The 26,779-nt window shown below is 44.5% G+C and overlaps 1 protein-coding gene across 1 annotated transcript in view; it reads right to left on the bottom strand.

The window, feature by feature from the left end:
* Positions 1–5,606: 5,606 nt before the first annotated feature.
* LOC143109315 (disks large-associated protein 2-like) overlaps positions 5,607–26,779 on the bottom strand; it is a 56,387-nt gene continuing 35,214 nt past the window's right edge. Inside the window, exons 6-12 of the mRNA XM_076271968.1 lie at positions 18,714–18,773; positions 15,894–16,198; positions 15,220–15,305; positions 13,851–14,257; positions 9,503–9,594; positions 8,758–8,910; positions 5,607–5,822 (exon numbers count right to left, since the gene is read on the bottom strand). Of these exons, the coding sequence (XP_076128083.1) occupies positions 5,607–5,822; positions 8,758–8,910; positions 9,503–9,594; positions 13,851–14,257; positions 15,220–15,305; positions 15,894–16,198; positions 18,714–18,773 (1,319 nt within the window). The remainder of the gene's footprint in view (positions 5,823–8,757; positions 8,911–9,502; positions 9,595–13,850; positions 14,258–15,219; positions 15,306–15,893; positions 16,199–18,713; positions 18,774–26,779) is intronic.

Below are 26,779 nucleotides of genomic sequence, written 5' to 3' on the forward strand. Positions count from 1 at the left end.
TGTATTCGTGTTTTAGGGGTTGTGTTCTGCAAGCCTTAGGGTTGTTTTATGCTATGAGTTTGTGTTGGGCTTCAGGGTTCTGCTTTGCTCCAGGGCTAGATAGATAGATAGATAGATAGATACTTTATTGATCCCTGTGAAATTCAAATTGTGTCATGCTATGAGGTTGTACAATGCTGTGGTGTAGTTCTGCTTTCTCACGCTGTTGGGCTCCGTTATGCCTCTGGACTCTGTTACGCCAGTTTAATGCTGTGCATACAGTATGTGCCTTACGCCAGTTAAATGCTGTGCATACAGTATGTGCATCAGGGCAGTTTAATGCTGTGCATACAGTATGTGCCTTACGCCAGTTAAATGCTGTGCATACAGTATGTGCATCAGGGCAGTTTAATGCTGTGCATACAGTATGTGCCTTACGCCAGTTAAATGCTGTGCATATGCCTTACAGCAGTTTAATGCTGTGCATACATGTGCATGTGTATGTGCATCAGGGCAGTTTAATGCTGTGCATATGTGCATCAGAGCAGTTTAATGCTGTGCATACAGTATGTGCATCAGAGCAGTTTAATGCTGTGCATACTGTATGTGCATCAGGGCAGTTTAATGCTGTGCATATGTGCATCAGGGCAGTTTAATGCTGTGCATACTGTATGTGCATTAGGGCAGTTTAATGCTGTGCTTACAGTATGTGCATCAGGGCAGTTTAATGCTGTGCATATGTGCATCAGGGCAGTTTAATGCTGTGCAAATGTGCATCAGGGCAGTTTAATGCTGTGCATATAGTATGTGCATCAGGGCAGTTTAATGCTGTGCATATGTGCATCAGAGCAGTTTAAGGCTGTGCATACAGTATGTGCATCAGGGCAGTTTAATGCTGTGCATATGTGCATCAGGGCAGTTTAATGCTGTGCATATGTGCATCAGAGCAGTTTAATGCTGTGCATACAGTATGTGCATCAGAGCAGTTTAATGCTGTGGGTTTGTGCAGCAGTTGAATGCTGTGCTGTGCATCAGAGCAGTTTAATGCTGTGGGTTTGTGCAGCAGTTTAATGCTGTGGGTTTGTACAGCAGTTGAATGCTGTGCTGTGCATCAGGGCAGTTTAATGCTGTGGGTTTGTGCAGCAGTTTAATGCTGTGGGTTTGTACAGCAGTTGAATGCTGTGCTGTGCATCAGGGCAGTTTAATGCTGTGGGTTTGTGCAGCAGTTTAATGCTGTGGGTTTGTACAGTGCTATGTGGCACTAGAGGCTATGCCCTGTGCTCTGGGATGCTTTAGGCTGTTATACTGTAGGGCTCTTCTCTGCTGGGTTAAGGACTGTGTCATGGTAGTGGGGTGGGTGTTTTCCTCTGAGTTCATATTTATGATTTCATTTACTTGTCCTCCATCTCAAAGAAAAAACAAGCACACAGAATGTCAGTCTGCAAATGAAACATGAAAATGATCTTTTATTAGAATGTATTCATAACTCAACCAAAAGAATGGCCTTCTCTCTCTCTTCCTTTTCTCCATCCCTCTCTTCTTCGTTGTCCATGGTATTGATGCGCGCTGAATTTCTTTTATTGGTCACTTTCCCTGTGTGCTGTTGAGGTGTTCCCCTAATCTTCCGGAACAATCCATGTATCCTTTCACCAGTCCAATGTTCCGGAACAGTCTGTGTATCCATTCACCATTCTGCTGAAGTCCTCCTGTTCTGCCGGTACAGGCCAGCATGCACCTCGGCCCTTCGGCACCTCAAAGAGAATGACCTTACAAAAAGATGCTGTGGAAAATAGCCCTAGTACCCTCGTGAGTAAAGGAACAGGTATCTCTCATCTTTACATCTCCTGGGCCATAAAGTGAAAAGGGGCGTGGGGAGTGTTATGGGATACTTCAAAAGATCAGTGCATGAGCAGGGGAAAAAGAGCAACATCAACATCAATAACAATAGCATCACCAATAATAATAATAATAATAATAATAATGCAGGAGTGACATTGTTTCGTATGAGCCCTGTTGGCAGTGACAGCCTCTGGTGTGAAAAGTAAAGGAGCATTCTGTCGCTATGGTTCCCTGGTAATCTGTCTGCCACAAATGGCATAGAAAGTCAGTGAATCCTCTGCTGAAATGTAACAGTTCAGAATTCATGTATAATCCATCTTTAAACCTGGATTGTTTTGTTAGCTATTTTGGAGATAGAACTGCTTTTATCAATGGGAGGATAGAATTGAATTTGTAAGTCTGTAACATAATCAAAAGAAATCCCACGATAGCCGGGTATGGATACTGTGCCATAGGGCATATGGGGTTACTCTGTAACTGCAATGCAGATTGCTTAATGGAGAATATTATGTAGAGGCTTTGGTGAGAACGTACCCACCCATATTCACAGTCATTGTCCTTTTGAAACAATATTCTTACAGTGTAGTCATACTGCTAGATGCCCGTCCTGGTTTCTTCTTTTATGTGTGTTGCTCTTACCAACCATATTTCTGCTCTGAGTATGCAAACCCCAATGAGATGACTGACGTGTGTCACGACATTCTGTGTTTGCAGAAGACAGAGCGCACGCACCTCTCGAATGCTCCTTCACTGCTGCACACACTCACCAACTGGGATTTTCAACCTTTTAGGACAAATTGCACATCTTTGTGTGGTTTAAACTTGTCCCCCACCCTCACATACACACACACACAAATATCACTAAGAAAACTTTTCCAAGTAACAGAAATGACATGATGAAATAATATAATTAATACAATAAGAACTTTTATAAATATCAATCCAAAACAATAAAAAAAACACTAATTCAATGCCATTTATCATGCTTTTGTCCCTTTCTTCTTCTATCATAACATTATGTCCCTGCCCCCCACCCAAACACACACACACACACCACTCCGCCCCTCAGACCCCCCAAGGTTGAAAACCCCAGAATTGCTGTTAACTCAGTATTCAGTAGCAAACTGGAGGAATCTTCATACAACAGATAAACTCAATCTCAGAATCTCTCTGTCTTGCTCACTATCTCTCTCTCTCTCTCTCACACACACACACACACCTCACTTACAACACTTCAACCGCTCTCTCTTTGTAGGCAGTTACTGATCCATAACTGTACATCTCTCCTTGTAATGCATAGGAAAGAAAAAGTGTCTTTTCCACCCTAAAGATTGATTGCACAGATACTCTGAGGGCCAGCTGTCCTGATCACGAACAATACAATGCATGAGGTAACTTGTGTTCCATCTAATCATATGATACACTATTGCTTAAGGTCAACCCAGAAACAGAATGCCCCCTGGCTTTTCAAGTTGTAAACATGTCACCTTAATCTAGGTGAGGCCCCACATCCATGCGGACGCACAGCGTGCAGGTAGGCCAGATCAGCTGTATGGGCTTAGAGTCCACAACAGCAGCAAACAGCACCCCCTGCAGGCTGCTCACAGCAACTACTAATAATATTTATCATCAATGTCTTCAGTGCTGAGTTGTCTAAGGTTGGAAGGCTGTGTCGTCTGTTCCCCTTATAATACAGAACACATGACTCACTGGTAACCCACCTATGACATGGTAACCCACCTATGACATGGTAACCCACCTATGACATGGTGGTAACTCACCTATGACATGGTAACCCACCTATGACATGGTAACCCACCTATGACATGGTAACTCACCTATGACATGGTTACTCACATAGGCGTGCTTATGCAAAAACACCCCCATCACTTATATGCTTCTAAAATTATATGTTTCTCGTATGCTCATAAGTCTCATATATATCGCACACACACACACACCGTTCAAGCATCACTGACTGAGATACGGTGACACCACACACACTCACACACAGCGCTCAAGCTTCACTGACTGAGGTACGGTAACACCACACACACACACACACACTACATGTCACCCCACCTCCTCTGGATCCACCCCACTATCCTGAAGAGGGAAGATGGACAAGGAACCTCAACAGATGCACCCCACAATGGGGAAGGTGGGGGTGTGTGTGTGTGGGTGTGTGTGTGGAGGGGGGGGGGGGGGGGGGCACACTGATCTTCCTATGGAGGACACAATGGTCTTTCAGATTACATGACGGGGCACACAGAAGGCAGAGGGGGGACTAAACTGTTTCAGATGACACGGGGGAGGGTCTGACACAGGGGGCTCTGAGGTCTTTTCTTTCTTTTTTGCAGGGATAAGGGAGATACATTCATGAAGTTATATAGATATAATATATATATATTTATTTATATATATACTTTTTTTGCTTTGGAAAGTTAAGGCTGCCTTGTAAAGTATTCCATCATTTGGACTTATAGGATTGTTTATACTCATGAGACACAGACAGATAAAAAGAGCAGCTGGAAGATTCCTCGGGAGCTTATAATGAACGTCTGGGGATAACATTTTCAACCGACTCAAAACTGAAACCAGACTAAAATATTAACTAATAATATATTCTATAACAATGGGCTTTGCTTATGCTTTATCCAACAGACATTACTCCAGTAACTTAACACTTAACCAGCAGGGGATCTCCATAGTAACACTGGTGACATCACCCATATCAGTCGATCGTTGATGCATTTGGTGATGTCATAATGCCATGATGTAACAAAGGACTAAAGTGAGACTCCTGAATTGTTGGCAGTCTCTGTATGCAGGTTTAAATAATTCTATACTTAAAAAAACAACCAATCCCCACATCTGTTCTCCTGTTAAAGAAGCCTGCTTAAAGTAATCCAATCCCAATGCCTGCCTCCTGGTTAGAGGGAGGAGCCCATCTACATGGACATCTGTGATTGGCTGAAGTGCCTGTGTAGGGCGGGGCTTAACGGGAGAGTAAAAAGCAGCACCATTTACAGTCAGTAGGATTTCTCTCAGTAGTGTTTACAATTTCACACTCGGTGGTGTTAAAACAGCAGAGTTTCACGTCTGAGAGTTCATCACTTATACTCTGCGGGTCGCGTAGCGCTCACTCGGTAGTGTGCATTCATTCAGCAGTGTTCACTGTGTTGCGCCCACACAGAGAACCATCAGTGGTTTACTCAAGGTGTATTCAGTAGGTTATGATTCAGTAGTCTTCACTCCGACGTATTGAGGAGTGTTTTTGCACCACTTTGCGTCCATATCCTGGACGGACAAAGGCTGAAGGATGACCTATTTGGTGTGCGAGATATCAAAAGAATGAAGCCACTCATGTGGTAGGATGATGACGTGTGGTTGTGTCTTGGGAGGTTGTATACCATTCGATGAATTATAGTTCACTTCATGACTGATGCTGGAGGTCATGTGACACATAACTGGCCACGTGCTGACTGATGTCATAATAAGATAAAGGTCATGTGATGACTGATGATGTCAGAGGTCGTGCGGTTGATGTGACGGGTCATGTGATAACTAACGTCAGAGATTACTAGATGAGTTTGATGACTGATATCAAAGAGGTGTAAGATATTAAATAGAATATTACTAATGAAGCCATGGGGAGAAAAACACCATTGGCTGATCTCTCCACATGCTGCAGGAAGTGGGTGTAGATTGGTGAGTGTGTTGCTTTGAGAGTTTGTGTGTGAGTGTGTGTGTGTGAGTGTGTGTGTGTGTGTGTGTGTGTGTGTGTGTCAGAGCCTGGTCTGGGCTTCAGGGATGTAGATCTCGATGCTGTCGCCACGCTCCGTGACAGAGCTCTGTCGGAAGGATGCAGCCCGTTTGGCTGCCAGGAGACGTCGCCGAGCTTCCTGACGCTGCCGGTCCTGGAGGTCCAGGGAACGGTCCCGCATCATCGCCCCGCGGCCTCTAGAGGGCCTCCGTGGAACAGGGGGTGGCCATTTTCCTGCCTGCATAAAAATAATGTGATATGGTAAAGTATACGGAAGTATAGAGAGAGGGAGGGGAAAAAGAGGTGAAAGAGAGGTGTGTTAATGACATCATAATGATATCAACATTCTATGGCGTTATTTAGCTTTCTGAAAGAATGAAAACGAGCACAGACACAGGAATCGAGTTACATAACAAAACAAGTCCAAAGAATAACTAGATGTACCGCAGAGCGGTACAAAATATGACCCCCGCCAAGTCCAGCACATTTTTTTCACAAAAATAAGTCACGCTGAAAGGCATATATGATTCTAACTGTCTCACTGAATTGCATTATGCACACTCAATTCTCATTGATATCTGCTAGACAACAAGTACCAAAACATGATTAGTTCATAGAGTTCACATGTAAAATACATTTTATACAACCCCACCCCCATCTTGCCTGTTCATAATTCTGAGAAATTCTTGAATTGTGTGCATGTGTGCGTGTACATGTTTATGTTTATGTGTGTGTGTGTGGGTGGGTGTGTGTGTGCGTGCATGTGCTTGTGTGTTTGCCTGTGTATTTGCCTGTGTGTGTGCATGTGCATGCATGCGTACATATGTCTACTGTGTGAGTATGTGTCATACGTATGATTACTGTGAATGTATGTGTGTGCGTGTGTATCTGTTTATGATAATGATAACCCATATGGAATGGGTTAACATTAACCCCTGGAGGAAAACATACGCAAAAAATTGGTCATCCTAGGCCCTACAGTTCTCAAGATATTCACAGAAAACTCTGTTGGTTTACGGTCACTAAATGTACACATAAAATAATGTATTGTATGGCCCCCCATGAACGAAAGTCCACGAAACTTGGCATACATTCGGAGGGTATCATAATGATCCTACACTTTCAATTTCGTGCAGTTTTGATCATGTCAGCCAGAGATATTGTGATTAAAACACCTAATTTTTTGCTTTTTAATTTTTAACTAGGTGGTGCTATACATGAAATAAGTGGTAATGGGATGGGTTGACATGGCCCCTTAAGAACAACATCCAAAAAAAAGGGGGTCCTCCTAGGCCCTACGGTTCTCGAGATATTTACAGAAAACTGTGTCCGGCCACCTACAGGCCAGTTGGTGTATAGTAACATAAATTAATTTATTGTATGGCCCCCCATGAACGGAATTCCACAAAACTTGGCGTGCATTCAGAGGGTGTCATAATGATCCTACACTTCCAATTTCGTGCAGTTTTGACCATGTTAGGTCACAGATACCTGCGATTACAACACCTCATTTTTACTTTTTTGTTTTTAACTAGGTGGCGCTATACATGAAATGAGTGGTTATGGAATGGGTTCACATGGCCCCTTAAGATCAACATACAAAAAAAAGGTGGTCCTCCTAAACCCTACGGTTCTCGAGATATTCACAGAAAACTGTGTCTGGCCACCTACAGGCCAGTTGGTGTACAGGTATCCATGTGGGGCTACATGCCCACCAAGTTTCGTGTACCCCGGTCTTTCAGTGTCCCGGGAATCCTTGACGGAAAATTGGCCGTGCGAAAAAGAGAAAAGAAAAAAAAAAAAAATCTGCTGCGCGGCGGTCATAATAATTGCGAATCTAGGAACACTCCTCAGCCACTACTACCTCAGCTATGCAGCTATGTTCTAAGTAAGTATATATACTCTTTTGATCCCCGGAAATTTGGTCTCTGCATTTATCCCAATCCGTGAATTAGTGAAACATACTCAGCACACAGTGAATACACAGTGAGGTGAAGCACACACTAATCCCGGCGCAGTGAGCTGCCTGCAACAACAGCGGCGCTCGGGGAGCAGTGAGGGGTTAGGTGCCTTGCTCAAGGGCACTTCAGCCGTGCCTACTGGTCGGGGTTCAAACCGGCAACCCTCTGGTTACAAGTCTGAAGCGCTAACCATTAGGCCACGGCTACCTCAGCTATGCAGCTATGTTCTTCCTCAGCTATGTTCTTCCTCAGCTATGCAGCTATGTTCTTCCTCAGCTATGCAGCTATGTTCTTCCTCAGCTATGTTCTTCCTCAGCTATGCAGCTATGTTCTTCCTCAGCTATGCAGCTATGTTCTTCCTCAGCTATGCAGCTATGTTCTTCCTCAGCTATGCAGCTATGTTCTTCCTCAGCTATGTTCTGCCTCAGCTATGCAGCTATGTTCTTCCTCAGCTATGTTCTTCCTCAGCTATGCAGCTATGTTCTGGCCAGTCATGCAATGATCCGACCCCTGATGTAGGTCTTTCTGTTGTGTGTGAGTATGTGTATGTAGGCGTGTGGTATGTGTATGTAGGCGTGTGGTGTGTGTGTGAGTATGTGTATGTAGGCGTGTGGTGTGTGTGTGAGTATGTGTATGTAGGCGTGTGGTGTGTGTGTGAGTATGTGTATGCAATTGGTGGTGTTTGTATGCCAAGTGTGTAGGTGTTTGCGGGTGTAGGTGGATGTTTTCGTGTATGTATCCGTGTGTGTGTGTGTGTGTATGTGTGTATGTGTGTGTGTAGGTGTATATATTTGTATCTGTGTGTGTGTGTGTATGTGTGTGAGTGTGTAGGCGTATGTATGCGTGTGGTGCGTGTGTGAGTGTGTAGGTGTATGTAGGCGTGTGGTGTGTGTGTGTGTGTGTGTATGAGTGTGTGAGTGTGTAGGTGTATGTATGCATGTGGTGTGTGTGTGTGAGAGTGTGTATGTGTGTGAGTGTGTAGGTGTATGTATGCATGTGGTGTGTGTATGTGTATGTGTGTGAGTGTGTAGGTGAATGTATGCGTGTGGTGTGCGTGTGTGTGTGTGTGTGTGTATGAGTGTGTAGGTGTATGTACAGTATGCATGTGGTGTGTATGTGTGTGTGTGTGTGTGGGTGTGTGTGTGTGAGAGTGTGTAGGTGTATGTACAGTGTGTGTGTGTGTGTGTGTGTGTGTGTGTGTGTGCTACACACCTTCTTCTCTGGGCTCTCTAAAGGCTTCCACTCATTGCCCCTTATCTGCTGCAGCTCCTGGAACTTGGTGGACACGTCGTCGATGGACAGCTGCAGCAGGTCCCAGAAGCCCGCCAGGTCCTGCGATGTTGGCCTGGGCATGGCACTGGGGTCCTGAAGGGGGCGACATTGAACCATAATCAAGCACCGCACTCAGATTTACTGTCAGAGAGTACTTAAAGGTGCAGTCAGCGATCGTATGCGATCTCAAGCCCAAACCATTTTTGTCACATTCAGTAATCGTCTCATCACGATACGCTAGCTGCCTCTGTCTCTGTAGGCAGCCCAGGCTCCGAGAACTGGAAACAAACAAAGTGGGGGCAGCCTGTGGGCCAAACCAAAGTGAAACTCTGCGAGGAGTTTCTTTAGGAATATTGAAGGTAGGGGTGAGCTACGTCTCTGGCTTGTTAATATAAACATAAACACAAACACATACGATTTCCTGCACAATCGCTGACTGTACCTTTAATACAAAACCAGTTATGATCATGATATACCTGCTGAACATGTACTGTATCATAAGTTTGAGTACGTTGAGGGACTATGCTTGTTAACAGAACGCAGGCTGTGAATGCTAACAGTCTCCTAGCACGCCTGTCTCTCATATCAGAGGTTACGAGTTTGCTAGTCTACAGAAGGCAGGTTACACTAGCACTACTATGCACTAGCACCACTATGCAGACTGCAGTGAAGATGAGTCACTCACCAGGTTCTGCTGACAGAGCCAATAGAACTGCTGGAACTTCTGAGACATAAGGAGCTGAGCGCTGCCCACCGCACTCCTGATTTTACCTAGGACTGAAAAACACACACACAAACACACAGATACACACACACAAAAACACAGATACACACACACACACACACACACACACACACAACATATCCTCAGTACTTCTACAAATATCTATCAGGAAAATGAGTTAGCATCAAGAGCTAACTCTAATGACTAGCAGTTCGGGAACATGCCTATGTTCCCACAGCCCTATGTTCCCTAACCCGCCACCCACCCACACCTAACCACCCAGGCCTAACCCCAACTCCAATCCTAACCTTAGAAATGTGGGAGGGCTGTGGGAACATAGGGCTGACACCAGCAGTTCAATCCTTTATAGTCATTTCAGCTATTTTTACTTTCATCTTCCCACTGCACTGCTCCAGGAGTGTATTATGATGAGTGTGTTATGACTACCACATTGATGCAGAACGCACAGGTGTGGGGATAGGCATCTTCCCACTGCACTGCTCCAGGAGTGTATTATGACTACCACATTGATGCAGAACGCACAGGTGTGGGGATAGGCTAGACTGGGAATGGATGGTGGATGTGCTATAGTGTTATAATCTGTCAATATAGTCTTCAACTCAGGTTCCAACCAAATAGGATAACATTTATATTTTTAAATAAGATTGCTAAGAATAACAAAGAATATTTTAAGAAGGTGTAAGGTGACTTTATTATGCGCTTATCAACCACCAAGCACAAAAGAAACCTTCACTGCCTATCCATAATGTAATCTGTCTAATCTACTATGTAATCTGTCTAATCTGAAGGACAAATCCACTTCATGATTATTTTTGTCATTGTAGTTGTGAAGTCTGTTATGGAATTTGAATGAAAGCGTAGCTTCTGAAGCCCTGCACAGCCCTGATGAGCAGAAAACCACTGAGCTGAGATGAAGGGAGGGGTGCTTCATGTGTGAGATGAGGAAGAGAGATGACATTCATGGGACACGCAAATGGACTTCCGTTTCTCAGCTAAAAATTGGAACAGATTAGACAAATGAGATGGAACGACGGAGATGAGCACCAAGTCACAAAGGAAGCAGTTTTATTTGAGCTTTCATGTTCATGTGTGTAGTATTCCCTGCCTCTGCACATGTATGCGAGCTGAAAGTAGGCAGGTGCTATGAAGCAGAGATGACCGGTGCGGAGGGCCCAACAGGTGTGCATGTGCTACCAGCCGCGCCCTTGAGGTAGAAAAGTAAAGTCTCAGGTGAGCTTCAGGTGAGAGCGCGGAGGGCAGTAGTGTGACTATATGTGGTGGTGGGCCTCATCATTCAGAGAGCAGAGAGGGGGATTTGGATAAAGGAGATGCTCAGGTGAGTTAAGCACAGGTGAGTGTGCCGAGACAGCAGTGTGGTTAGCTCTGGACATGGGGCCTAGTGGATAGGTAAGAGGGAAGGAAAGTAGAAAGGTCAAAGGTCAGGTGAGTCGAGGGTGTCAAGTGGGTTTAGAGCGCTCAGATGACGGTGAGGTTGTGTTTACTTTTGGGTGGGTTGAAGGTGAGTTGAGAGCTCAGCTGAGTGGAAAGTTCAAAGGTTGGCTGCAGCTGAGGTTCAGGTAAATTGAGGGTTCAGATAAGTAACCCAGAGAGGTGAGCCTTTGGTGAGAGGTCAAAGGTTGAGAGAGGTAAGGATGTCAGGTGAATCTAGGGATCAGGTGAACTGAGTTAAGGGTGTGCAGTGGAGTTGAGCCAGGTGAGAGGGCAGTGTGGGGAGGGGGAAGGTGGCGATTGAGGTGACCAGTAAGGGGGTCTGACAGGGCCAGGCAATCATCACAGCACACACTGGGGATGACCAAGGGAACACACACTGGGGATGACCAAGAGAACACACACTGGGGATGACCAAGAGAACACACACTGGGGATGACCAAGGGAACATGTCATCGCTGACTATGGACCCTTATTTGTTTGTTGGGCAAAGTCTTAAGTCAAACAATAACAATAAGGCAAAATGTGTCACCATGAGCCAGTCCTTTTCCGCAAACATTGAGGAGTCAGACCAAAACTTCCACAGGGAACTACCACATGGAAGCTAGAGTTCATGCAGGAGAACTTTGATTGTTGACAGACTACCAAAGGGGAACAGCCAGAACGATTGACATTTTTAATTAAACGTAATTTACAAAAAGATCATACCAGTGAAAGCCAGTGTTGTGTGTAACGCGTTACAAAGTAACAAAGTAACGAGTTACAGTAACGTAACTACTTTTTAGAGTAAAAAGTAGTGTAACGCGCTACTACTGAAAATTTGGTAACGTAACGTAGTTCCTTTTTCATATCGGCGCAGCGTTACTTTTCCCAGGCAGGGACAGATTTGACAGCGACGCTGCTTTCACAGCTGAGTGCTTGCGCAATAGGCATGAGCGCCACACGGCAGCCTACGTGACAGAGGCTGGTAGCATGAAGTGCAATCATAGCTCCACGGTACGTGACAGGGGCTGGTGGCAATGTATTCACATTACTTCGAACTCATTGAAACTAAAGGGAAGGAATGTGAGTGTTAGTTGTAGCCTACAATGTGTCCCGATTTTGTCCACTGCCGTTAACTCAACTGTCAGCCTATTGATACGATTTGCACTAGCTTTGCAGCAAATTTCGGAGGTGTGCCTGTTTAATAAAAGAGTATAAGGCTATAAAATAAGCCCTCATATATTTTGTGTTCACCTATATGCCCAAGATGTAGCGAGGCTATGTTATTTGATATTGTTTCATAGGGCTTTAGTGGTGGTGTTGAAGCCTATAAGCCCAATGTTTTCTTGTCAAGTGCTCTGTTTGTGGCATTTTTTTATAATAAAGAGCACAAAAGAAATACCTGTTATGTCCTCCATAGTAGAACTTTATGTAGGCCTACACATTTAGGAACAGATATTAGGTTCTGCCCCAAAGTCGAGCAACATAAAAGTAACGTAAAAGTAACGAGTAACGTAAAAAACTAAGTAAAGTAACGGGTTACTTTTTTGAGAAGTAACGAGTAACGAGCATTACTTTTTAAAAGTAACTTCCCCAACACTGCTGAAAGCTAATATTTTGTCACTAGCAACCTACATCTGTCCTCTGTCGGATACAGTTGCATTTTCAGTTCTGAACATCACACTTCGGGAATTATTTCAGCAAAAGTGGAACGTGCGCAATGTTTCATTCATCCCTCCTGGTGATGTTTGCAAGGCTTCTAACAGTGCCATTAAGGCTAAGGGTGGTGTTTGCAAGGCTTCTAACAGAGTCATTAATGCTAAGGGTGGAGTTTACAAGGCTTCTGTATGCGTCTTAGGCTGCTAGCTCACTAGTTTTAGAAACTCACATAGTGCTGTGGTTAGTCAAAACGTAAACAGCAGCCCTGAATGTGGCTTTTGTCAGGGCATGCTGCAATAAAATTTGTTTGCAGGGGATTTCCAGTGCTGAAATATTCAAGTGGAAGTCACGACTGGCTCGGTGAGACTCCAGGAAATGTGAGTTGTGGTCTCCCAGGTCCAGACAACTCATGACACTTGGGCACAATCAGGGAAATGGGACCTTAATGTAGATAGAACTGATTTGCATGTTCAGGGCAACTTGTTACACATTTCCATAATCCTTCCACAGCTTTTCAGTGTTGTTGATTTTAACAGAAAAGCGCAATACTGACTGGTGCTCTGGTTGAATTGTGTGCAAATCTGATAGAGCGAAACAGCTGTGTGTGTTTGTGGTGGATTTCAGCGCAAATTCATCCCACAACTTTAATCAGTTGTTCCCAGACTAGTGCTCTCACAACACAGTAGGCCCTGACCCTGTGAGACCCCAGGCAGGGGGGAGGGGAGGGGGTGGGGTCTGTGTGTGTGTGTGTGTGTGTGTGTGTGTGTGTGTGTGTGTGTACAGTATATGTGTGTGGTGGGGTGGAGAGTTTGTATGTGTGTGTGTGTGTACAATATATGTGTGTGGTGGGGTGGAGGGTTTGTATGTGTGTGTGTGTGGTGGGGAGGGGTGTGTGTGTATGTGTGTGGTGGGGGGGAGGGTGTGTGTGTGTGTTTGTGGTGGGGAGGGGTGTGTGTGTGTGGTGGTGAGGGGTGTATGTGTGTGTGGTGTGGAGGGATGTGTGTGTGTGGTGGGGAGGGGTGTGTGTGTGTGTGTGTGTGTGTGTGTGTGGTGAGGGGTGTATGTGTGTGTGGTGTGGAGGGATGTGTGTGTGTGTGTGTGTGTGTGTGTGCGCTGAGAGAGTATTGGTGCTCCATGCCTGGTTGGGGGCCCAGGGAGCCTCCTGGGCTGTCTGTGTTGTCAGCTGCAGGACACTCACTGTCCTCGGTCAGCTGCTGCTGCTCGGCCTCCTGCTCCATGTCCCGGCACCAGTCCTCCAGCCGCCGACTCTCCTCGTCCAGCAGCTGCATGAACCAGTTGCCGTCCCTCCGCAGCGGCGATGCCCGAGGGCCTCCCTCCGCCCCGGCCACCCCCCCCTCCGCCCCGGGGGGGCCCTCGGCCATCCAGGCGGGCGTCTGCGGGCTGGGCGGCCGGTAGTCGTCGCGGTAGCTGAAGAGGCCCTGGGTGCGGACGGTGCGTAGCGCGCCGTACTGCGTGGGCGTGGTGGGCTCCGAGTGGAAGCCGCCGAACTGCAGGCCCTTGTCCTCCATGGAGGGAAATCCCTCCAGCTCCAGGTCCGCCTGCACCGCCGTCGTCACGCTGTTGGAGCGCTTGAACCGCCCCTGTCTGAGAGGACGCACACACACACACAGAGAACATGATATAGGAAACACAGGTAGACAACAACACACACACACACACAGAGAACATGATATAGGACACACAGGTAGACAACACACACGCACAGAGAACATGATATAGGACACACAGGTAGACAACACACACACACACACAAATACACACACACACACACACATACACACACAGAGATAACATGATATAGGACACACAGGTAGACAACACACACACACACACACGCACACACACACACACACACACACGCGCACACACACACACACACACACACACACACACAGATAACATGATGCAATGTGGTGACATGTAGAGTGAGGTCATCTGATGTAAGATACAGTATGTTGAATATAAGGGTAGTAGAGACCCTACTGTTTGAAATTCACCTTCTGGATGTACACTAATGTATCGGTGATGTACTCTAATGTATCGGTGATGAACTCTAATGTATCGGTGAGGTACTCTAATGTATCGGTGATGTAATCTAATGTATCGGTGATGTACTCTGATGTACACTAATGTATCGGTGATGTACTTTAATGTATCGGTGATGTACTCTGATGTACTCTAATGTATCGGTGATGTACTCTGATGTATCGGTGATGTACTCTAATCTATCGGTGATGTACTCTGATGAACTCTAATGTATCGGTTATGTACTCTGATGTACTCTGATGTACTCTAATGTATCGGTGATGTACTCTGATGTATCGTGGAGGTACTGTAATGGTGATGTACTTTAATGTATCGGTGATGTACTGTAATGTAGATAGATAGATAGATACTTTATTAATCCCCAAGGGGAAATTCAAGTGTGTATCAGTGAGGTATAATTTACCTTCTGGATGTACTCTAATGTATCGGTGAGGTGTAATTTGATGAGGAATATGTGTGTGTGTGTGTGTGTGTGTGTGTGGTGTACGGAAAGACATTACCGTTTGAAGTCCTCCACCTGGATGCCCACCGAGTGGAATTGTGGAAGCCCTCTCCTCTCTGACTCCGAGTCAGTTGTTGTCTCAACCTAATATAACACACACACACACACACACACATACACACACAAATTCAAGAATTTCCCCACAAGAATACATGCTCGCATAATGAAAAGTACTTGGTGTTTGTAGACTAGCATTCTTCTTTGAGAGAGTGAGTCTGTCCAAAACGGAAGGCCGCTGCCTGCTGTCTCGCTGTCGCCAGCTGTTTAATAAGTCACTCACAGTAGCAGGCATCAAGGTAGCAGCTATGAACTTTGTTTTCGGACGGCCTAGCAAGATAGCAACACAAAAAGCTGTTGCCAGGATACCGACATCGCTGACATAATTCGATAGAATGTTGGATGTTAAAGGGAGTTTCCAAAACATAGGTATCTCAGAAGGCAGCATTTTATAAAAATATTTGATTCGGACATGCCTTGATGCCTTGTTACCACTGACAGCTATCTTAGGGGCAATCAGACAGGATACGGTTTTTGCAATGAGGTGCACCTTTTTTTATGTTGTTTCATATTGGCAGTAAAGGTTTTTTGATTTTAGGTACTCCTCTGCCTTTGACACCAGCATGGCTTTACGAGAGTCTGTGTGTGTGTGTGTGTGTGTGTGTGTACGTGTACCTGTATCCCCACAGATGAGCGTGGTGTTTTCAGGTACTCTTCCGCCTTTGACACCAGCACAGCTTTGTCGCAGGTCTGGATGGAACCCTGGCTTCCCGTGGACAGCAGCCGCTTGCCACCACTGTCCACTCCAGAGGGGAGATGCCGCAGGGCCCTAGTGCCCTCCGTCAGGCCCAGGCCCGCCTCCAGCTGTGTGTCCGGCGCGGTCTCCGTGCTGCTCTGGGCTGTGACGGAAATGATGGGCCGCGTCATACTGCGGGGGGGCACCTGAGGGGGGGTCTGCTTCACGCTGGGGGGGTAGGACACTCCCGGAGCTGAGGAGAGGAGGAGGAAGAGAAGAGACACATGTGATATAAATACCCCCACACTATTCAGCAGGAGAGAATAACAACACCCGTTTGGCAGCCCTTAAATCAGAGGCGGATGAAGAAAGAGTTGATATAAATACCCCAAATTATGTAATCTCAGCCAAAGGAGGGGGGGTGAGGTTGGTGACTCATAAATGCCAAGGACTAGGGTGCTATGGCTGTGTGTGTGTGTGTGTGTGGGGGGTAAGTGTGTGTGGGTGGGTGTGTGTGATATGTACTGTAGGTGACTGGGGTGCCAGACGAAAGACAGAAGGCAAGAAGGAAGAGAGGAAAGAAGTGAAGAGAGGAAAGGAGATATGGAGATACATCAATGAACATAAACACACAAAATCATTTCAGAAACAGACAAATTATAAAAGCAGAGAGGGGGGAAGAGAAGAAATGAGAGGATGAGGAGAAGAGAGAGAAGAAATGAGAAGATAAGGAGAAGAGAGAGAAGAAATGAGAAGATAAGGAGAAGAGAGAGAAGAAATGAGAGGATGAGAAGAGAGAGAAGAAATGAGAGGACGAGGAGAAGAGAGAAGAAATGAGGATGGGGAGAAGAGAGAGAAATAAGGATGAGGAGAAGAGAGAAGAAATAAGAGGATGAGGTGAGGACTAAAGGGATAATCATTTACTCTGGGTCAATTAAGCGATGATAGTTAATTGCCTTGGCACAGCCACATACAATATGCTACAATTCTAAAAAAAATTATCAGCATATGGGCTCCTTAAGTGTCTTATTCACAGTGTAGTTTGTGTGTGTGTGTGTGTCCGTGTGCCATGTGTGTGTGTGTGTCCGTGTGTGTGTGTGTGTGCCCGTGTGTGTGTGTGTGTGTGCCCGTGTGTGTGTGTGTGTGTAAGCACACATTGTTCCATGTGTTGTGCTATAGGAACCCATTATAATCAATCAACTAAATCAAGTCAGTTTTGCATCACAACAGAACGAGATCTTTTGCCCTGGCCGTGGCGCAACTGGCTGGGGCACCTGCACCGTACACCGGCGACCCAGGTTCGATTCCCGCCCCGTGGTCCTTTCCGGATCCCACCCCGATTCTCTCTCCCACTCACTTCCTGTCATTCTCCACTATCCTATCAGATTAAAGGCATAAAAGGCCAAAAAAAAAAATATATATATATATAAAAAAAAGAACGAGATCTTTTATTGTGGATGATTGGTTATGATGAAAGGCTGAATTTAATTTTATCTCCATTTTATTACTAAACACAATGTAAGGAGGAGGCAGGAGTCTGCATAGTCTTCCACAGATGCAGTTCCAGCTGCAGCCACTAGGTGCTGAAAGCTGATCCTGATTTCATGGACAGACCTCTAACGGACATGTCATTTTAGTTGTGGTCATGGGCACCAGGGTAGCACAAAGAAACATTTTACTTGTCCCTCCTGGAGTGATGAGGAGGAGGAGGGGTCAGTGTGTGTGTGTGTGTGTGTGTGTGTGATGAGGAGGAGGAGGGGACTGTGTGTGTGTGTGTGTGTGTGTGTGTGTGTGTGTGAGAACTGGAGTGATGAGAACGACATAGCTGAGTATGGTGTGATGGAGTGAGTGTGGGTGGAGCTATATGTAGCCCAGATGATACAGTATATGTCAGTGACTGGGGTGTTATGGTTGAATGTTGGGAAAGGAAGTGCAAAGTGTTTATGTGATCTGTACAGGAAGCATTGTGTGTGTGTGTGTGGGGGGGGGGGGGGGGGGTTCCTGACTGTGGGGGCAAGCCATGCACAGTCTACATCACGAGTGACAAAGAGGTGGGAGAGGAGTAAAGTGTGTGTATGTATGTTGTGTGTGTGTGTGTGTGTGTGTGTGTGTGTGTGTGTGTGTGTGTGTGTGTGTGTGTGTTACCTGAGGGTGCAGGTTGTGTGCGGTCAACGCTGAGTGTGTGTGTGTGTGTGTGTTAGTGTGTGTGATACCTGAGGGTGCAGGTTGTGTGCCGTCAACGGTGAGTGTGTGTGTGTGTGTGTGTGTGTGTGTGTGTGTGTGTGATACCTGAGGGTGCAGGTTGTGTGCGGTCAACGCTGAGTGTGTGTGTGTGTGTGTGTGTGTGTGTGTGTGTGTGTGTGTGTGTGTGTGTGTGTGATACCTGAGGGTGCAGGTTGTGTGTGTGTGTGTGTGTGTGTGTGTGTGTGTGATACCTGAGGGTGCAGGTTGTGTGTGTGTGTGTGTGTGTGTGTGTGTGTGTGATACCTGAGGGTGCAGGTTGTGTGTGTGTGTGTGTGTGTGTGTGTGTGTGTGTGTGTGTGTGTGTGTGTGTGTGTGTGTGTGATACCTGAGGGTGCAGGTTGTGTGTGTGTGTGTGTGTGTATGTGTGATACCTGAGGGTGCAGGTTGTGTGTGTGTGTGTGTGTGTGTGTGTGTGTGTATGTGTGATACCTGAGGGTGCAGGTTGTGTGTGTGTGTGTGTGTGTATGTGTGATACCTGAGGGTGCAGGTTGTGTGTGTGTGTGTGTGTGTGATACCTGAGGGTGCAGGTTGTGTGCGGTCAACGCTGCAGGCGGTGGGGAGACGGAACTGGATCCCTGTGGACACGAGGTGACATCATTACAATTCACACAGCAAAGAGGTGTCATACACACACACACTCACACACACACACACACACTACAAACATATAAAACATTACTGTCTTGAAATCCACCTCTTGACACCACTTCACTGTGCCAGACAACAGATACAGTACACACACACACAGAAAATGTATCACTCTCTCTCTCACACACACACACACACACACAGTGCACACATGCATTGCACAGCATTGCATAAATGACATCACATGGAACCCTGAGAACCTCGTTAGTCAGACAGTTATCTCTCCATCCCCAGATGATGTCATGAAATCAGGCAGATCACAACAACTTCATACCATACCATAAACAAAACACAAATGGTGCAACGTGATGGAGATTTTTGAAAGGCAAATGTAATTGATATAAAACAAGTCAATCAATGAATACATAAACGGGAACAGAAAATAAGAAATTAAATCAAAAACATACTTGAAAAGTTTTGTAAAATAATTAAAAAATGCAGATAATAAACAATAAAATAACTGGTATGGAGTACACAAGTCATTCAAATGTTACAATACCCTGTAAGACTTATGTCACATCAACATGAGAGATTCATTAAGACATAAGAGATCCACAGGAGATTCAACAGGATTGACTGATACAGTACATTTAACAGATCAGAATAAACCCTCTGTAGAAAGAGAGATAGACAGAGAAAGAAAGAGAGAGGGACACTTCTGTTTATATGCTCTTGACCTGATATTACATTATGAAATACCAGATACAAACCCTACAGAAATGATGAAGTGATGAGCAGGATGGACACAACAACACAACCAGAGAACAGTCTGTGCCCGCTCCCCATCTACTGGCTCTGTTCTTCAGAGGCCGTGATCGTCAGAGAGGATAGAATAGCACGGGCCCACTGAGGGACGTTCAGGGGGAGCGAGACCACACTATGGGGACGTTCAGGTGGAGCATGATGATACTATGGGGACGTTCAGGGGGAGCGCGACCACACTATGGGGACGTTCAGGTGGAGCATGATGATACTATGGGGACGTTCAGGGGGAGCGCGACCACACTATGGGGACGTTCAGGTGGAGCGAGACCACACTATGGGGACGTTCAGGTGGAGCATGATGATACTATGGGGACGTTCAGGGGGAGCGCGACCACACTATGGGGACGTTCAGGTGGAGCATGATGATACTATGGGGACGTTCAGGTGGAGCGAGACCACACTATGGGGACGTTCAGGTGGAGCATGATGATACTATGGGGACGTTCAGGGGGAGCGCGACCACACTATGGGGACGTTCAGGTGGAGCGAGACCACACTATGGGGACGTTCAGGTGGAGCGTGATGATACTATGGGGACGTTCAGGTGGAGCGAGACCACACTATGGGGACGTTCAGGTGGAGCGTGAAGTGGAGCGTGATCACACTATGGGGACGTTCGGGTGATAGATAGATAGATAGATAGATAGATACTTTATTGATCCCCAAGGGGAAATTCAAGAAGCTGGAGCGTGAAGTGGAGTGTGACCACACTATGGGGACGTTCAGGTGGAGCATGATGACACTATGGGGACGTTCAGGTGGAGCGAGACGACACTTTGGGAACGTTCAGGTGGAGCGAGACGCCACTATGGGGACATTCAGGTGGAGCGAGACGATACTATGGGGACGTTCAGGTGGAGTGTGGTGAGACTATGGGGACGTTCATATGCAGCTTCTGGATGTCCACAGACATGATGCCACAGTGCATGCTCTCAGTGTCAGCGTGGAGGACTCTCCTGATCCACAGGGGCCTTTAGGAGGGCCTAGGGTGAAGGGGGGGGGTCTGTGTATTAAGGGTAGGGTTATGGTGCATATTAAGGGTAGGGTAGGGTTATGGTGCATATTAAGGGTAGGGTAGGATTATGGTGCATATTAATGGTAGGATTATGGTGGATACTAAGGGTAGGGTAGGGTAGGATTATGGATATTAAGGGTAGTGTAGGATTATGGTATATGCAGTATTAATATAGGGTAGGATTATGGTGGATATTAAGGGTAGGGTAGGGTAGGATTATGGTGTACATTGCTCCAAAGAAACTGCTCTCTAGGATCTCCTTTTGGAATGACACTGAGCACTGAAGAGCTCTACTTCCAGAACAGAAGGCAGGAAATATGATGCTGTTTATAAAGATAATACGTAGAAAGGTGATCGCTAGATTTGTGCACAGACTCTGGTACATACACAGGCCTCTGGCTGCAGGACACCAGAGGTTTGCAGGCTCCTGTGTGATTTATTTCCAGATTGTATGGTTGTTAGTGTAGTCATTGTGTAGTCAGTTGTGTAAATTAAAATCCGTGCAGGGTATAGTTTGAAATGTATCGACTCAATATTTAAGCAACAATGTATTGAGTAGCTATGTGCTCCAATAATGTTTATAAAGTGACATGACACATTTAAATAGACAAAACTTACTTTAACATACAGTTTATGCACATTTATATCCAGGACCAAATCTTAGTAAATCATTATTTGTTAATATCTACGCTTTTATTCTGATACAGTAATATTGACAACTGATTTAAATGGGATGGAGAAACATTTGAAGAGGGGATCCCATCACACATACCATCCCGCCTACGTCGTTCTGCTAATATACGAGTACCTATAGGACAAGAAGAGGGAGACAACTTAGAACAACTTAAAGGAGCTATTTTAATCATATCTGCATTATGTTTGGCCTGCTTGTTTTGGATTGAAAAACTATTTCAGTTTAATCTAGAGAATATTTTACTAACCAAAAACATACATTTAAACCAGTTGGTTCAAAAGTGGTTTAATCCATTGATGTAGGATAAATGACTAAGGAAATGCGTTTTTTGAGTTTAATCCAGAATAAAGCCAATGTAAAAGACTTTTAGAGCTGATCAGAACTTTGGAGAAAACATCTGAACAAATTCAGTCACTGTATTTTCCATGAGAGATAAGGACTTCTCTAACAGAGTAGATTTTAAAGCGGAACTTTACCAGCTTTATCAGGTTTAAAAAGTCAAATATAGGATTTTGGCATTGGGCTTGACTTCTAATTCATGAGTGGAGATTCCAAAGATAGCAAGTGGAATAAAACTGAAGTGTTGCTTCCTAATTAGGAGAAAATAGGAATTGTTTTAGAACAGGGTTTTACTTACGAAACGGCATGTTGCAGCTACAGTTCTACCTACACAGTCAGTGTTGAAACAAATGTAATTGTAGCACTGGAGCACTGTAGCATGGCTTTTCAGTGTTGAAACAAATGTAATTGTAGCATTGGAGCACTGGAGCACTGTAGCATGGCTTTTCAGTGTTGAAACAAATGTAATCGGAGCATTGTAGCACTGGAGCACTGTAGCATGGCTTTTCAGTGTTGAAACAAATGTAATCGGAGCATTGTAACACTGGAGCACTGTAGCATGGCTTTTCGGCTGGGATGGAGTACTGCTAGCATGGGACATGACTGTTGGTGGTTAATCACCCTCTACCTTAACGACTTCCTTATGTTGCGAGTGCACAGTTGATTATAGGGCCACAGATCACTGGTAGGGGCCTTCTGATATAACCCATTACACATAGCAGTTATAGCCTCTCTATCTGTCATAAGTGAGCGGACACGTTTACATATTTGAATTACTGACATCTGCTATCATTATGTGGAACATGGCTACTCTGAGCCAAGGATATGTGGTGCTCTGAATGAACCGTGGTCATTTGGTTCTTGTGAGAATATTGTGTGAATATTGCTTGCCATTGTCATTGTGCTGGACGCATGGTTTGAGATTAAAGCTATGAGCCCCATGAAAATCCAGTTGTGTTAAGCCACCCAGCTCGCAGAGTGACACCATGAACCATGAAAACCCCACCCAGTGGTGTCTGTGGAATCAAGCCAGAGAACAGTGTTTTTGAGTTGGTTTCAATGTCTCATATATTGGTTTATGAAAAAATATACAACTTATGAACCATCAACCATAAATTCACATTTAAGCATCACAGTAAGCATTCAAGTAATCAAACGTATGAAAAACAAACAAAAGAAAATACCATTGAAATGCCAGAAAAGTTCAAGAAAAAAGAAGACTTGGCAGGTCAAATGTTCTGGAGTGACCACCACAGCGCACACAAGAGGAAGCAGGGAGACAGACAGTTGATCTGAGAGGAGGATACCTGTAGCGCACCTCTTCCAGTCTCACAAGTCCTCCCCTTGCCCTGATCACATTCCTCTCTCTCTTTGCCATGTCCTCATTGGATGGTCTTATGTTCCGTTCAACATGTCATAACAACCACATCGCCATGGCAGCTTCGTTGCTAATGTAAACATGAAAAGGTGGCCTGTTTAGGCGTCTTCCAAACACATTCCCACAGTAAAAATGTACATAAAGCAATCAATAGCTACAGATGTAAGCAAATGATGACCGTTCAAAATAACTTCAGTTTCCTACCTGTCAACCACTGACATGATTATTTTTTTTTCCATCATGACAAGGGGTAAGAAAATTGTAATGAAACCTTGTTGTACACTCTTGTACACTATCAAATATTAAGTTGCAATCTCTGTTGTGGTTTTAAATTAATAACTGGTAGAACGTAAAGAGAGGTCCACCTCCCATAGAGATTTACTTCACACACACACACACATCCTTGAAAGAAGCCATACCACAGTAATTACCTTATCTGATTGCACATAATGTAACCCCCCACACACACACTCTCTCTCACTCCACACTATCACATCCTGCAGTTCATCTCAATCTATTTGAACAGATCTACATAATTTCATTTTCATACAACGGAAAGACAATTCTGTTAATACTTCTATAAAGTCTTTATGATTTCTGCCACATGGCCTAGTGACCATGTGTAACACACAAGCTATGCATTCTCCCCATGGAAGGTGCTATGAACAGTCTAAAACAAAGACACACACCAACATCACAGACAAAGACATCATTTTGAGATGCTTCAATGAGGAATCTAATTGGTTGTATATGTAAGTGTAGATATCAGCAGTAACCATTGCCAGTGTTTCTGTTTCTGTTAACCCACCTGCTCATACAAATGCCAATTTGGAAATACAAATATACCAATGCTACCGATGCATTGTGGGTAATTGTGAAGCTACTTGAGGCCACCTATATTTCAGTTATCAGGAATGACAAATGTCATCAGTATTCTCCTCGTTTCGTTCATTGTTCAATATTCTAATAATTACTAATAAATTAGTCTCATTTTAATTGTAGAACTGGGGCCCCAGTAGAGGGAAGTTTGGAGTATCATTCAGATCCATAGGTGTTATATTTAATGCCCCTCTGTGACTGTAACATGTTAACATTCACAAGTGGTGTAAGATGTATCACCCTAGAAAGTAAGTGTACCAGGAAGGCAAGTGTAGTTTGGGTCCCCAAACTGTGGTAATGGTATTCAGACAAAGTTGTTTACAGACATGATATCTGATTTAAATGGGCGACTGTGGCACTATTTTAGTATTTTTAATATTTGAAATCTGTAGATGTATTTTATATAACATTATCATATGACATAGATTATATATGTATATAATAATAACATATATTCTTGTACCTGATTCCTGAGTCAATTACTCCACATTCCCAAGTCACACTCATAGTTAGGGGATAGGCTGTGACACTAAACTTGGCTGTGACACTAAACACTAATTTGTGCATTTGGGTTATAATCTGTCTCAGAGTGACTGAAAAAAGTCACTAACTTATCATAATTTATATGAAACAATGATTAATAATAGCATTACACCAGTTATGTTACAGATACATCAGTTACCAAAACATCTGCAAATAGCTGACATCAACAGATGCTTTTGAAAATGTGTTAATTCAAATCACATTCAATATTTCAAATAAAAAGTGAGTTGTCCTAGATCCCTGCATGCTTCAAATAAAAAGTGAGTTATCCTAGATGCCTGCATAGCCTGTGTGAGGAACCTTCCTTTTTGCAAAAGCAGAAAAATTTATTACATAGTGAGGCAGACTTACGCTGAAAACATCACCTGTCCTGTGAGTCACCAAACCTGTTTGCAGCAAACTCTCTAAACGTCACCTGTACCAACAGCAAACTTCATCTGTCAGGTGGCTGATGTCACCGCTAGTCTGACGCCGTGTTGGCTGCAATGTACACCAAAGGCCTCAGTAGCAGTCGGCTAGGTTTGCAAAAACTGCTCGAACAGTCACTCGTGTTAGCGCAAAATCTCTCTATGCTGGTCACCTATTATGAGCAAATGCTAAAAACTTTGGCGTTAGGGAAATGGTTATCTAAGATCTATGCCTGTACTAAACACTATATGGCAAATGACAGTCACCTGTCTCAGCACCAACTAACGATATTGGTTAAACAGACACCCTGGCGTCTGTGTAAGATAGACATTTTTCTAATAATGCTAACACTGTATAGTGTCTGCTAAAGATAGAAGTGTGGCCTACTGTGTTGATTTTTAAGTGACCCAAGGACCAATATATCTTGTGGAATTGGGCACACTATACATTTTCGCACATAAAGGGCAACTGCAGTTGTATTCATGAACCCATAAGCCTGTTTCTGTTACGTCTAACTGTTCTTTTATTACAATAATCAGTGGTTATCAGTGGATTCTGACCAGCACAGCGAGGACTTAATGACCCCCACATATCTCTAGCTTTGCTTAGCCTAAACACTGAAAATGAACTGATTAAAAACAGCTTCAAGATGAATGATTAAAAGAACATCACAGATGCTGTAATATGAGTATACCCTTCAAATAACAATCTCACTAATACAGTATATGAGAAAACCTGAACATGGCAAACTGACTAGCATATACAGTAAGCATACCTGCAAATACATCTCAAAGTGCTATATGACCGTCTATAAATGAGCACATGCCACATAGTTCAACTGCATGACATCCAAACAAATCAAATGAAAGATATGCAACACCGGCTTTGCATAGAATGAATGTTTGAGGCATCCTTGAAAGATGAGACTGAGCACCATTATATATGATTAATATACCATTTAAATCATTATATATGATTTCCCCTCCCATTTCCCGATGTGATGTCTCTCCTCCATATACCTGCATAGAGGACAGGGAGTTACATATGAAAACCACCATTAAATAAAATGTGTGCAACATTGGAGATGACTTTTTCTTATAAATGTAACATGCCATACTTCTATCTTGAAGGCATTACATATCCTATGGTTGCCATGACACCCTAGCGAGACTAGCAGCGGTCACAAACACCACCCCCTCTTCCAGGCTAAAACGACCTGGCAGTCCTACACAGCCAGACCACTGGTATGGTGGTTCAGTCTCGACTTAATCTGTGTTTATGAGGAGCTGCTCAGGGTCGTGTGTGGGGTCAGGTCTGGGACAATTGCTCTTGGCCCACCGCGCCACTTCTATAGGCTGAAAGTAGTTACTCACAGCTATTGCAGGTGTTTAAGTAAGTGTAGGTCTTTTTTCCCTTTCTCTTACGTAAGTATGATGTTGTGGGTCTTTCTTGCTGAATACATTCCAGGGTGTGTTGTGACACAATGGCCCTGTTCATGAAGCCCTATAAACATGGCCCTGTTCATGAAGCCCTATAAACATGGCCCTGTTCATGAAGCCCTATAAACATGGCCTTGGTCAAGACCTCTCAAGTCTCTGCCTTAATCGGGACTGTGGGCATGCCTGCCCAGCCATGGCAACGCAGTTCACAGTATAACCTGTGCCCTGAATGGCATCTAAATCAGATAAAATATATTTTACTCTCTTTAGTTAGATGCCACACCACTCCTTACGGTGGGCATAGGTGGGTAATAAAAATTCTAAAATGTCCCTTGGGATGAATAAATTATCTATCTATCTATCTATTAACATGGCACAAACAGAGCCATTAGGTCTAAGAGTGTCTGTCTGTTTGTGTAGTGCTACATTGTGTGTGTGCAGTAGTTTTCATGGTGCTGTGGAATGTGTGTATG

This window comes from Alosa pseudoharengus, unplaced genomic scaffold (genome assembly GCF_046254945.1).
Source record: "Alosa pseudoharengus isolate Yale_2024_CS ecotype anadromous, Long Island Sound unplaced genomic scaffold, YU_APseudo_1.1 YU_APseudo_1.1_scf_7, whole genome shotgun sequence".
Lineage (NCBI taxonomy): Eukaryota > Metazoa > Chordata > Actinopteri > Clupeiformes > Clupeidae > Alosa > Alosa pseudoharengus.